General features: G+C 44.2%; 1 protein-coding gene across 6 annotated transcripts in view; it reads left to right on the top strand.

The window, feature by feature from the left end:
* The first annotated feature begins 393 nt into the window (after window positions 1–393).
* The window catches only part of ptprk (protein tyrosine phosphatase receptor type K), a 607,729-nt gene continuing 595,027 nt past the window's right edge, over window positions 394–13,095 (top strand). For 4 of the 6 annotated variants that reach the window (XM_078212847.1, XM_078212846.1, XM_078212845.1 and 1 more), the window contains exon 1: window positions 403–600. In XM_078212847.1, the coding sequence (XP_078068973.1) occupies window positions 525–600 (76 nt within the window). In that variant the 5' untranslated portion in view covers window positions 403–524. Of the gene's footprint in view, window positions 601–13,095 lie in introns of all 6 variants that reach the window. The other 2 variants (XM_078212848.1, XM_078212849.1) reach the window with 2 other exon arrangements.

Raw genomic sequence — 13,095 nt, 5'->3', positions numbered from 1 at the left:
TATCAACGCTGACAATTGACCCGATACCTCTTTTTCCCAGGCGTTAATATGAATATTGCATCAGTTTGGAGCTCATTTCAACTCCACCTTCAAGACCCGAGAAAGAGCTACAGTGCAAAATTGCAGCCACACGCGCAAATTCCACATTCCAGTGAAAAATGCAAAGCTGTTGCTGGCACGCGAACAACGCTGTAGGTTTTATTAATGCATTGTTTGAGGATTCAGTGGGTTATTTTTTTTCTAAAGGTGGCCATGGTCAGAGAGAAGGGAGAACACATACGTAGCTGGGCTAGTGCACACTTACCCAGCAGAGGACGCTCTGCACTCCTCCACTCACTGACAGAGAATGTGTGTGTGGTTGGGTGACGTGTGAGCTGGGGCGGGGGGTCCACTCTGCTCGCACTTCCAAAGTATTGATGTGGAGGGCAATGCATCGCCCAGGCTGAGGGAAGCGCCGAGCTGGAGTAAGGAGGCAGGGGGGGAAACAAAACACCCACAAACAACGGCAATACGACTCCAACATTATGAATGCGGTTCCCTTCGTGCTTTTGCTGCTGTTGCATGAAACTTGTGGCGGTGCAGCCATGGAATTCTCCTCGGGTGAGTCTCGGCGTGTCCCAGGGAGCAGTAACTTTTTCACCAGGAGCCTCCTCAAGGTGTATGTGTGAGTGAGTGAGTGCTCCCGGCCTGTTATTGCTAGTTTGAAATTAACATCAAGGCAACAATTCATTGAGCAAGTAACTCCAGTGTGGTTTCTGGAGGAGGAAAGCTTGCCTCAGTTCTGTTAGTTGTGTTTAAAGTGCAGGGGAAGCGCGGCTTGTTGAATGTTAGTGTTTCGGCGGGGAAGAGCTGCAGTCAGTGCCTTCGCTTCGAAGTTTGTTTTAAAAATCTATTAGCGTGGGACAGAATGGGGAAGCACTTTTTATTTCGGGGAGATTTATTTCCATGTCTTTTTTTTTGGTTAGTGTATTTGAAGTGTGTGTGGTTGGAGGGGGACAGTGGCCAGTAGTTTCAGCGAGAGGTGACGGGCCGTGGCTTTAACTGGAGTTTTTTTTGGGTCGAGCGGGTTCGGTGTCAGAAACGGCCACAAAAGTCAACTCAGATTTGTTTAAATGTCAGCAGATATTCGGCCCTGTAATGCCTCCACGCTGCAGCACATGTACACAGGTTTAATCCCTTTTCAACTCGTCTAGTTAACGCCTCAGTCTGAAGAAATGCACCAGTTAAACAAGGCAGAAAGTAACTGGTTATACTTTCGAATCCAGCTGTAATTAATCCAACTGTAATTTAGGATTAGTTAACAAACCCTAATTCCTTGGCAACACAGGTTGGCAATGGAAAGACCATTCAAACGAGGCGTCTTTCAGGACAATAGGTAGATCCCAGTGGTGTGCAATTTAAAATGGAGTACCTTGGTAATGAAAAAGTACAGGCAGGCACTCATTGATTTCCTGGTAATTTTACACCTAGGGAAAGTTCCTATCTTTCTGTCCAACCATAATACAGAGCTTTCATTGTAACCCCACAGTTAGCTAGTGGGAAAAGGAGTTTCCATCTCCTCCGAGTTTACACACAATGTTTAAACTTGTGTTTTCTAAATCCGGCACCTAACAATTAACATCTTGGTGGAGGGAATAGATGGAAGGGCGGGGAGGTAAGAAGACCTGTTTTTGGAGTAGACTTAATTTTTTTTTCTCACGAAGCCAAAGTGATTCATGAAATCCTCCGCGCCCCCCCCCCCCCATGCTACTGAGTGGGTTAATTAGTGTTACAGTCTGCATAATGCAATTTATTTTTCTATCCAAGTGTTTATTATATAGAGGGGTGTTGGATACACCCCCCCCCCCCCCAAAATGAACATCCACTTCAGGCAAAATGGTTGCAAAACAGCATGTAAGTTATTTGAAATTAAAGACTTTCTCTATACCTATCAAGGATATTTGCCAAATAACTGACAAACCTGCAGTATATTGCGTTTCTAAATCATGAATATTCACATTTGTTCAGTGGTATTTGGTGCTTTATATTGTCATCCAAAATGCTGTCGTATCACCAACAACAATTATTGTGTATGATTCAATTGCAGGAACAATTAGGCCACAATTGTTTACAATTGCACAGGGAGAGCAAAGTTCCATATATCCGCTTACTATTCTTAAACTATAGTTTCAATAGGGGAATAAAAATTGCTTGATAAAAGATTGCTCTTATAACCTAAAAAATTGATGTTCCTAGAGGTATGGATTTTTATCTAGCGTGAAATATTCAGTGACCATTGAGCATGAATAGTTTTACAATACAACAAATGTGGCAAGTTTCATTGTTTGCTTTCTTAATGTAGTCAAGTTGTCATGTTTGTTTGTTTTGTTAACAGTGGATGCGATATACAAATATTTTAATTACAGTAGATTATAGAACGTAAACATTCAATAGGTTGGGTTTTTAACCGAGAATTGGCCCATCTCATTGGCTACTGGAGGGCATTAGTTCTTTTTACAGTCGATGTAATAGTATTTCACTACATGTGAAAACACAGTACCATGTGGTATACAGTCCATAATGTATGTAGTGTAATACTGTTTGTTCGTAGTCTTTTCATTCAGCAGAATGTACTTTAATATTTAAGTATTACGTTCCTGCTAAATTTAAAAATTATTTTGGTTTGGGTTCAATTTTTGGAATGAACAAACGAGGGCAGGTTTGGGTTCTTATCTTGCATTGGATTCTCGGCTACTCAATTGGCTGAGCAACTGAATACCTGTGCGCACATGAATGGTGGTCATACATGTACAGTAATTTAGTCCTTTGTGTGTGATGAGACAGTGGCCACAGGAGGGAGGGGCAAGATGGCAGAGGCCCTTCACTTAAGAACGAGAGATCTGGGAGTGAAATCCAAGCCCCATTTTAGTAAAAGTGAGCGACTGCCATCTAATTAACAACCCAACTCTGAGGTGGGCCTTGGCAAACCCTATTTCCTACAAGATTTGTTGAATTTGATATGCATTGTAAAGCAGTGGACAAGTTGAGCATTGAAATTTGTCAATTAGAATACTAAAGTGGATTGAAAATACTGCAACTGACCCTAGGGACAAAATGTACTTTTTAAGACTCCTGTGGCTACACTTGGCTGAGAGGAGAAATAACTTGGATTCAAAATGTGGAAATAAATAGCAGATTTTATCCCTCATCTCTGCTTAGTTGACTGAAGGGAAATGACTGTTGGAAAGATGGCCAGAATGGTAACCATGCAACCTTGGAACAAGAGGCTGTCCAAGGGAAAGGGGAGAAGAAACACAATGTGGTAGCTATAGGGGATTCAATAGTTTGGGAGACTGAAACCATTCTTTAGAAGCAGGAACCAGAGTTCCATCTTTTTTTTAGATATATAAAAGGTGAGAGAGGCAAGAATGGACATGGGACCACTGGAAAATGAGGCTGGAGAAGTAGTAATGGGGAATAAAGAAATGACAGGAACTGAATGGGTACTTTGCATCAGTCTTCACGGTGGAAGACACCAGTAACATGCCAGAACCTCAAGACATTCGGGGCAGAGGTAAATGTAGTGGCCATCACGAAGGAGAAGGTACTAGGGAAGCTGAAAGGTCTGAAGGTGGATAAATAACCTGGACTGGATGGACTACACCCCAGGTTCTGAAGGAAATGGCTGAGGAGATTGTGGAGGCATTGGTGATCTTTCAGGAATCACTGGAGTCTGGGAATGTCCCAGAGGGGAGGAAAAAGGCTAATATAACACCCGTGTTAAGAAGGGAGAGAGGCAGAAGATGGAAATTATAGGCCAGTTAGCCTGACCTTGATCATGGGTAAGATCTTGGAGTCCGTTATTATGGATGAAATTGCGGAGTACAAGGAAATGCATGGTTAAATAGGGCTGAGTCAGCACGGTTTCATCCAAGGGAAGTCATGTCTGACAAATCAAATTCTTTGAGGAGGTAATGAAGAAATTAGACAAAGGAGAGCCAATGGATGTGATTTTTGTATTTTTAGAAAGCCCTTGATAAGGTGCCTTACAGGAGGTGCTAAATAAGTTAAGAGCCAATGATGTTAGAGGCAAGGTACTGGCATGGATAGAAGATGGGCTCACAGACAGAAGGTAGAGAGTGCGGATAAGGGGGTCCTTTTCAGGATGGCACTAGTGGTGTTTCACAGGAGTCAGTGTTGGCACCACAACTTTTCCAGATTTTAATGTATGTAGTGAAGATGGAACTGAGGGTATGGTGACTAAATTTGCAAATGATACAAAGATATGTAGAGGGGCAGGTAGTGTTGAGGAAGTGAGGAGACTGCAGAATGACGAAGGTTAGGGGAATGGGCAAAGAGGTGGCAGATGGAATACAGCGTCGGAAGAGGTTATGCACTTTGGTAGGAAGAATAAAGGTGTTGACTATTTTCTAAATTGACTATTTTCGGGAATCTGAAGCATAAAGGGACTTGAGAGTCCTGAACCAGGACTCTCGAGGTTAACATGCAGGTTCACTTGGCAGTTAGGAAGGCAAATTCAATGTTAGCATTAATTTTTAGAGGGCGAGAATACAAGAGCAGGATGCGCTGCTGAGGCTGGATAAGGCTCGGCCGGACCCCATTTGGAATATTGTGAGCAGTTTTGGGCCCCACACCTAAGGAAGGATGTGCTGGCCTTGGAGGGGGTCAAGAGGAGGTTCACAAGAATGATCGCAGGGATGAAGGGTTTGTCATTTGAGGAGTTTGGATCTATACTCGATGGAGTTTAGAAGGATGAGGGGGAGATCTAATTGAAACTTGGAGAATACTGAGAGGCCTAGATAAAGTGGATGTGGAGAGGATGTTTCCACTAGTGGGAGACGCTAGAACTCGAGAGCATAACCTCAGTGAAGGGATGCTCCTTTAAAACTGAGATGAGGAGCTATTTCTTCAGCCAGAGGGTGGTGAATTTGTGGAACTCATTGCCACAGAGGGCTGTGGAGGCCAGGTCATTGAGCGTCTTTAAAACAGAGATAGGTTCTTAATCAATGAGGATCAAGGGTTACGGGGAGAAGCAGGAGAATGGGGATGAGAATCATATCAGCTGTGATTGAATGACGGAGCAAACTTGATGGGCCGAATAGCTAATTCTGCTCCTCTATCTTATGGTCTTGTATGTTTTCTACCTGGTACCTGACACGGGCAACGTGAACCAGCTGAAAAAAAAGTACAGGGGAGTGTGTTGGGGGGGAGAATTCTGTCAATGTTCCATGTTGTTGTTAATGACAAGAGTCTTGTTTGGAGATTACTAGAAGCTAAATTCAAGAACAGGATTTTGGGGGTTATAATTTCGAGGTTATTATCTAAACCACTTGAAATTAGTGTGGAACTAAACAAGTCAGTTAACGTGTGGCACTTCCTGGTGTGAGGAGGTGGGGTTATTTTCCATGGGACGCTTACACCAACACAGATGAGGAGAACCTGAGCCAAGCGAGGACCAGGACCTGAGTAAAAAGAAAACTAGGACAGTCAGGAGATTTTAAACAAGTAGATGGTTGGGGTGGGGACAAGGTTCAGGTGGAAAAGGTGGCATAAATAACAGTTCTAAAACAAACATTATAAAGAGAGTAGAGTAAGAATTAAAAATTGTACTTTAGGCACTATAGGTTAAAGAACAAAACAGTAGAGAAGTAAGAAGGGCCTCATGATCCCTGACCTCAACAGTCTTGGTCCAAACAAGGATGAAAGAACTGAATTCAGGATGAAGTGAGAGTGACTGCTCTTGACATGAAGACAGCATTTGACTGATTAATTTGTGTGTGTGGGGCGGGGGAAGGAAAGAGAGAAACTCTCCACTTAATTGGAGTTATACCTGGCACAAAGAAAGATGATTGTGGTCGTTGGAGGTTGTTGTCCCATGACATCAGGGCAAGAGTTCCTCAGGGTAGTGTTCAAGGCCCAAACATCTTTAGCTGCTTCATTATTGACCTTCCTTTCATCACAAGGCCAGGAATATGGGGTGTTCTCTGATTGTGCATGCATGCAGTATTGAACACCGAACAATGTGGCTACAGGAGCAGGTCAGAGACTGGGAGTTCTGCAAACAACATTCCTCCTATCTCCTTAAAGACAATTAGTGTGGGCAATAAATGTTGGCCTTGCCCGTGATGCCCACATCCCATGGAAGAATAAAAGTGAAAGGAGCATAAGGACAGGTTAGGGTGTTTGGTCCACAAAAGCATTCTTTTAACAAATGCAGGGAGTTGAAGGAGTAAATTGTAAGAGCCAGTTCAATTTGATGGGTGTGATATGGCCGTCATTACTGTGGCACAACGGCACGAAGGTTTGGACTGTGAACGAAAAATACTATTATAGGATCTAAAGAAAAGATGGTGAAAATGGTACAGGAGGAGGAGTAACATTAATGATAGAGGTCAAAGCACTTCAGTGATAGACCATAAGGGGATGGAGGGAGTTGTCAAGCGAGGGCCATAACATGAGGGGGAGAGATCAGGCGGGAATGATAATACAAGAGAGGGGCCACAACACGATGATGGGGGAGGTCAAACGGTGGCCACAAATCCAGGAAAAGAGGTCAGTTGGGAGTAATAAGCAAGGGGAGCAGGGAGTGGAGATGTTACTGATGGAATAAGAGAAGTAAAGAAAAATTGTGCCCCCCCAGTAACAGTTGTATTGTGGTAGACTGGTAGTTTTATCTTTCATACAGATTGAAATAAGCAGATTAGTTCATGTCAGAAATGGAGTGAATATCTTGTGTGATCAGGATGGTTTTCTGCAACAATGTATTCCACCATCAACAGAGGCAAGCTATATTAGATGTAATGAGTCAGATTTATTTAACAATGTAATAATGCATGTACATTTATCTAACAGTGATCATAATATGATTGAGTTCATTGTAGCCTTTGAAAGGCAGAAATGTGAAACAGCTACTGAGATTTTGGATTTAGACAAGGTTAATTTCAACATGATGAGACAGGGATTCGACAGGAAACTGTGCAAATATGTTGATGGGTGGAATGACAGTTCATCAGTAGGAGGTGTTCAAGAAAGAACTTGATGTGATGCAGAACCAGTTTCTACCCTTAAGGGATAAAAGCTCTAGTTTAAACAAAAACATGGATGACGAGAGGTAATGGCAGCATAAAACTAAAAGAAAGCAAAACACCTTTTATTTAATCAGGGGATGTGGGCATTGCTGGTTAGGCCAGCATTTATTGATCATCCCTCATTGCCCTCAAAGGGATTGGTGAGCTGCATTCTTGAACTGCTGCAGACTATGTGGTGTAGGTACACCCACAGTGCTGTTTGGGTGGAGGTTCCATAATGTTGACCCAGCGTCAGGAAAGAAACGGCAATGTAGTTCCAAGTCAGGATGGCGAGTGACTTGGAGGGGAACTTGCAGGTACTGGTGCTCCCATATATATACTGCTCTTGTCCTTCTAGATGGCAGTGGTCATGAGTTTGGGAAGTGCTGTCTAAGGAACCCTGGTGAGTTCTTGCAATGTATCTTGTAGATGGTTCACACTACTACTGTGCATCTGTGGTGAATGGAGTGTCAATCTCATGGGCTGCTATGTCCTGGATGGTGTGAAGCTACTTGGGTGTTGTTGGAGCTGCAGGCCAGTGAGGAGTATTCCATCACACGCCTGACTTGTGCCTTGTAGATGGTGGATATATTTTGGGGAGTCAGGAGGGAGTTTCCTCACCTCAGGATTCTTAGTCTTTGACCTACTCTTGCAGCCACAGGACTTATATGGCCAGTCCATTTCAGCGTCTGGTCAATCGATGATGATTGATATGCGGGGTGTTCAGCAATGGTAATGTCATTGGATATCAAAGTACAATGGTTAGATTCTCTCATGTTGGAGATGTTCATTGTCTGGCACTGGTATGGTGAGTATTATTTGCCACTTCTTAGCCCAAGCCTGGGTATTGTCCAAGTCTTGCTGCAGTATCGGAGGAATTTCTAATGGTGCTGAACATTCTGCAGTCATCTACGAACCTCCCCACTTCAGACCTTATGATGGAAGGACAGTCATTGATGAAGCAGCTGAAAATAGATGGGCCGAGGACACGAGCCTCAGGAACTTCTGCAGTGATGTCCTGGAGCTGAGATGATTGAATTGCAACAACCACGCCCATCTTTCTTTGTGCTAGGTATGACTCCAACCAGCAGACAGTTTTGCTCCTGATTCCCATTGACTCCAGTTTTCTGAGGGTTCCTTGACGCTGCACTTAGTCTAATGCTGCTCTGCTGTCAAGAGCAGTTACTCTCTGCTCACCTCTTGAGTTCAGCTCTTTTGTCCACATTTGAACCAAGGCTGGAATGAGGGCAGAAGCTGAGTGGTGCTGGTAGAGCCCAAACTGCATGTCAGTAAGCAGGTTATTGTTAAACAAATGCTGCATGATAGCACTGTTGACCCCTTCCATCACTTTACTGATGATCAAGAGTAGACTGGGGCTGTAATTGGCTGTATTATATTGTGGTTTTTTTTGTGTACAGAATATACCTGGGCAATTTTCCACATTGCTGGCTAGATGCCAATGTTTGTAGCTGTTGTGGAACAGCTTGGCCAGTTCTGGAGCACAATTCTTCAATACTATTGTTGGAATATTGTAAAGGCCATAGCCCTTGCAGTATCCAGTGCATCCAGTTCTTAATATCACGGAAAGTGAGTGTAATTGTCTGCAAGCTGGCATTTGTGATGCTGGGGACCTCTGGAGGAGGCTGAAATGGATCATTCACTCAGCACTTGTAGCTGAAGATTGTTGCAAGTGCTTCAGTCTTGCCTTTTGCACTGAAATATTAGGCTCCCCATAATTGAGGAAGGGGATATGTGTGAAGCCGTCGCCTCCTCCATTGAGTCGTTTAATTGTCCACCCTTTCACGACTGGATGTGGTGGGACTGCAGAGGTTAGATCTGATCCTTGGTTTTGGAATAGCTCAGCTTTGCCAATCACTTGCTGCTTATGTTGATTGGCATTCAGGTAGCTTAACCAGGCTGATGCTTCCGTTTTAGGCATACATGATGCTGCCCCTGGCATGCCTGCCACTCTTCAATGAGCCAGAGTTCAACCCTGGTCTTGGTGTTAATGGCAGAGTGGGGGATATGCCAGACCGTGAGGTGGCTGTTTGTGTACAACTCTGCTGCTGTTAATGAGCCACAGTGCCTCATGGAGTATTGATTCATAAGCTGAGGGAGGGGGGTGCATGGTAATCAGCAGAAGGATTCCTTGCTCACGTTTTATCTTGATGCCATGTGACTTCATAGCATCTGGAATCGATATCAAAGATTCTCCGAGGGTAACTCCCTCCTGACTGTATACCATTGTGCTGACACCTCTGCTGGGTCTGTCCTGTGGTGGGACAGTGTTGTCTGGACTTTGTCTGCAAAGTAAAAGTTTATTAGTCACAAGTAGTCTTACATTAACACGGCAATGAAGTTACTGTGAGAATATGATTCCGTGAGTACAGCCGCCAACCTGAGACAACTCCCCAATTTTGGCATTAGCCCACAATATTAATAAGGACGATTTTACAGGGTTGACAGGGCTGATTTGTCAATGTTATTTCCAGTTACTGGGTCAATGCTGGGTGGTCCATGCGATTTTGTTCCTTTTTAGACTTTTTAATGGTTTGATACAACTACGTGGTTTGCTTGTATTCATCTAGCCAGCCCACCCCGAATCCCATTGGATTTTAGTTTTTGTACCAATCTGTTATGTGGGACCTTACTAAAGACCATATAAACTACATCCATAGAACTTCCCTCATCAATTATCTTTGTCGCCTCTTCAAAAAACTCAATCAAGTTGGTGAGACATGACCTTCCCCATAGAACACCATACTGCCTGTCACTAACCAGTCCATTTTCTTCCAGATGTGCATATATCCTGTCCCTCAGTATCTTCTCCAAAAGCTTTCCCACCACAGACGTCAGGCTCACCGGCCTATAATTTCCTGGATTATCCCAGCTTCCTTTCTTAAACAAGGAACAACATTGGCTATTTTCCAGTCCTCTGGAACCCCACCTGTGGTCAAAGAAGGTGTGAAGAAAAGGCCCCAGCTACTCTTCCTTTGCCTCCCGCAGTAACCTGGGATAGATCCCATCTGGCCCCAGGGACTTGTCTATCTTAATGCAATTTAGGATACTTCACACTTCCTTCTTCAATATATAGATAATCTCTGCAGCGTTCACACCTAACCCTGACCTCAGCATCTGTCGTGTCCTTCTCCTTGGTGAATACTAATACAAAGTACTCATTAAGGATCTTGTCCAATTCCTGAGGTTCCATGCATAACTTCCCTCCATTGTCCTTGAGTGGGCCTACTCTTTCTCTTGCTAACCTCTTGCTCCTAATATATGCATAAAAGCCTTGGGATTCTCCTTGACCCTGTTGGCTAAAAACATTTCATGGTCCCTTTTAGCCCTCCTAATTCCACATTTAAGTTCCTCCCTGCTTCAACTATACTCCTCAAGGGCTTCATCAGCTTTTAGGTGCCTAGGCCTATTGTAGAAACATAGAAAAACTGCAACACAATACAGGCCCTTCAGCCCACAAAGCTGTGCCGAACATGTCCCTACCTAAGCGATTACTAGGCTTACCTATAACCCTCTATCTTACTAAGTTCCATGTACTTATCTAAAAGTCTTTTAAAAGACCCTATTGAATCCGTCTCCACCACCGTTGCTGGCAGCCCATTCCACACGCCCACCACCCTCTGAGTGAAAAACTTACCCCTGACATCTCCTCTGTACCTACTCCCCAGCACCTTAAACCTGTGTCCTCTTGTGGCAACCATTTCAGCCCTGGGAAAAAGCCTCTGACTATCCACTCGATCAATATCTCTCAACATCTTATACACCTCTATCAGGTCACCCCTCATCCTTCATCTCTCCAAGGAGAAAAGGCCGAGCTCGCTCAACCTATCCTCATAAGGCATGCTCCCCAACCCAGACAACATCCTTGTAAATCTCCTCTGCACCCTTTCTATGGCTTCCACATCCTTCCTGTAATGAGGTGACCAGAACTGAGCACAGTACTCCAAGTGTGGTCTGACCAGGGTCTTGTATAGCTGCAACATTATCTCACGACTCCTAAACTCAATTCCTCGATTGATCAAGGCCAGTACACCATACTCCTTCTTAACCACAGCCTCAACCTGCACAGCTGCTTTGAGCGTCCTATGAACTCGGACCCCACGATTCTTCTGATCTTCCACTCTGCCAAGAGTCCTACCATTCATAATATATTCCACCATCCTATTTGACCTGCCAAAATGAACCACCACACACTTATCTGGGTTGAACTCCATCTGCCACTTCTCCGCCCAGTCTTGCATCCTATCAATGTCTCATTGCAACTTCTGACATCCCTCCACACTATCCACAACACCTCCAACCTTTGTGTCACCAGCAAACTTACCAACCCATCCCTCCACTTCCTCATCCAGGTCATTTATAAAAATCACAAAGAGTAAGGGTCCCAGAACAGATCCCTGGGGCAGTCCACTGGTGACCGACCTCCATGCAGAATATGACCCATTTATAACCACTCTTTGCCTTCTGTGGGCAAGCCAGTTCTGGATCCACAAAGCAATGTCCCCTTGGATCCCATGCCCCCTCACTTTCCCAATAAGCCTTGCATGGGGCACCTTATCAAATGCCTTGCTGAAGTCCATATATACTACATCTACTGCTCTTCCTTCATCAATGTGTTTAGTCATATCCTCAAAAAATTAAATCAGGCTCGTAAGGCATGATCTGGCTTTGTCAAAACCATGCTGACTGCTCTTAATCATATTATACCCCTCCAATTTTGGGCCCCACACCTCAGGAAGGACATACTGGCACTGGAGCGGGTCCAGCGGAGATTCACACGGATGATCCCAGGAATGGTAGGCCTGACATACGATGAACGTCTGAGGATCGTGGGATTATATTCATTGGAGTTTAGGAGGTTGAGGGGAGATCTGATAGAAACTTACAAGATAATGAACGGCTTAGATAGGATGGACGCAGGGAAGTTGTTTCCATTAGCAGGGGAGACTAGGACGCGGGGGAACAGCCTTAGAATAAAAGGGAGTCACTTTAGAACAGAGATGAGGAGAAATTTCTTCAGCCAGAGAGTGGTAGGTCTGTGGAATTCATTGCCACAGAGGGCTGTGGAGGCCGAGACGTTGAGCGTCTTCAAGACAGAAATTGATAAATTCTTGATTTCTCGAGGAATTAAGGGCTATGGGGAGAGAGTGGGTAAATGGAGTTGAAATCAACCATGATTGAATGGTGGAGTGGACTCGATGGGCCGAATGGCCTTACTTCCGCTCCTATGTCTTATGGTCAAATGTTCATAAATCCTGCCCCTCAGGATCTTCTCCATCAACTGGCCTATAATTTCCAGGGCTATCTCTACTCCCTTTCTTGAATAAAGCAACAACATCCGCAATCATCCAATCCTCCGGAACCCCTCCCGTCTCCATTGATGATGCGAAGATCATCGCCAGAGGCTCAGCAATCTCCTCCCTCTCCTCCCACAGTAGCCTGGGATACATCTCATCCGGTCCCCGTGACTTATCTAACTTGATGCTTTTCAAAAGCTTCAACACCCCCTCTTTCTTAATATCTACATGCTCAAGCTTTTCAGTCCACTGCAAGTCTGCACTACAACCACCAAGATCCTTTTCCATAGTGAATACTGAAGTAAACTATTCATTACCTCTGCTATTTCTTCCGGTTCCATACAAACTTTCCCACCGTCACACTTGATAGGTCCTATTCTTTCACGTCTTATCCTCTTGCTCTTCACATATTTGTAGAATGCCTTGGGGTTTTCCTTAATCCTGCCTGTCAAGGCCTTCTCATGACCCCTTCTGGCTCTCCTAATTTCCTCCTTAAGATCCTTCCTATTAGCCGTATACTCTTCAAGATCTCTAACATTACCTAGTTCCTTGAACCTTTGGTAAGCTTTTCTTTTCTTCTTGACTAGATTCATTACAGCCTTTGTACACCACGGTTCCTGTAACCTGCCATAACTTCCCTGTCTCATTGGAACGTTGCTATGCAGAACTCCAGACAAATATTCCCTGAAAATTTGCCACATTTCTTCCGTACA

This window comes from Mustelus asterias, chromosome 5, assembly GCF_964213995.1.
Source record: "Mustelus asterias chromosome 5, sMusAst1.hap1.1, whole genome shotgun sequence".
In the NCBI taxonomy this organism is placed as follows: domain Eukaryota; kingdom Metazoa; phylum Chordata; class Chondrichthyes; order Carcharhiniformes; family Triakidae; genus Mustelus; species Mustelus asterias.
This window is presented reverse-complemented; position numbering and strand designations above follow the sequence as displayed.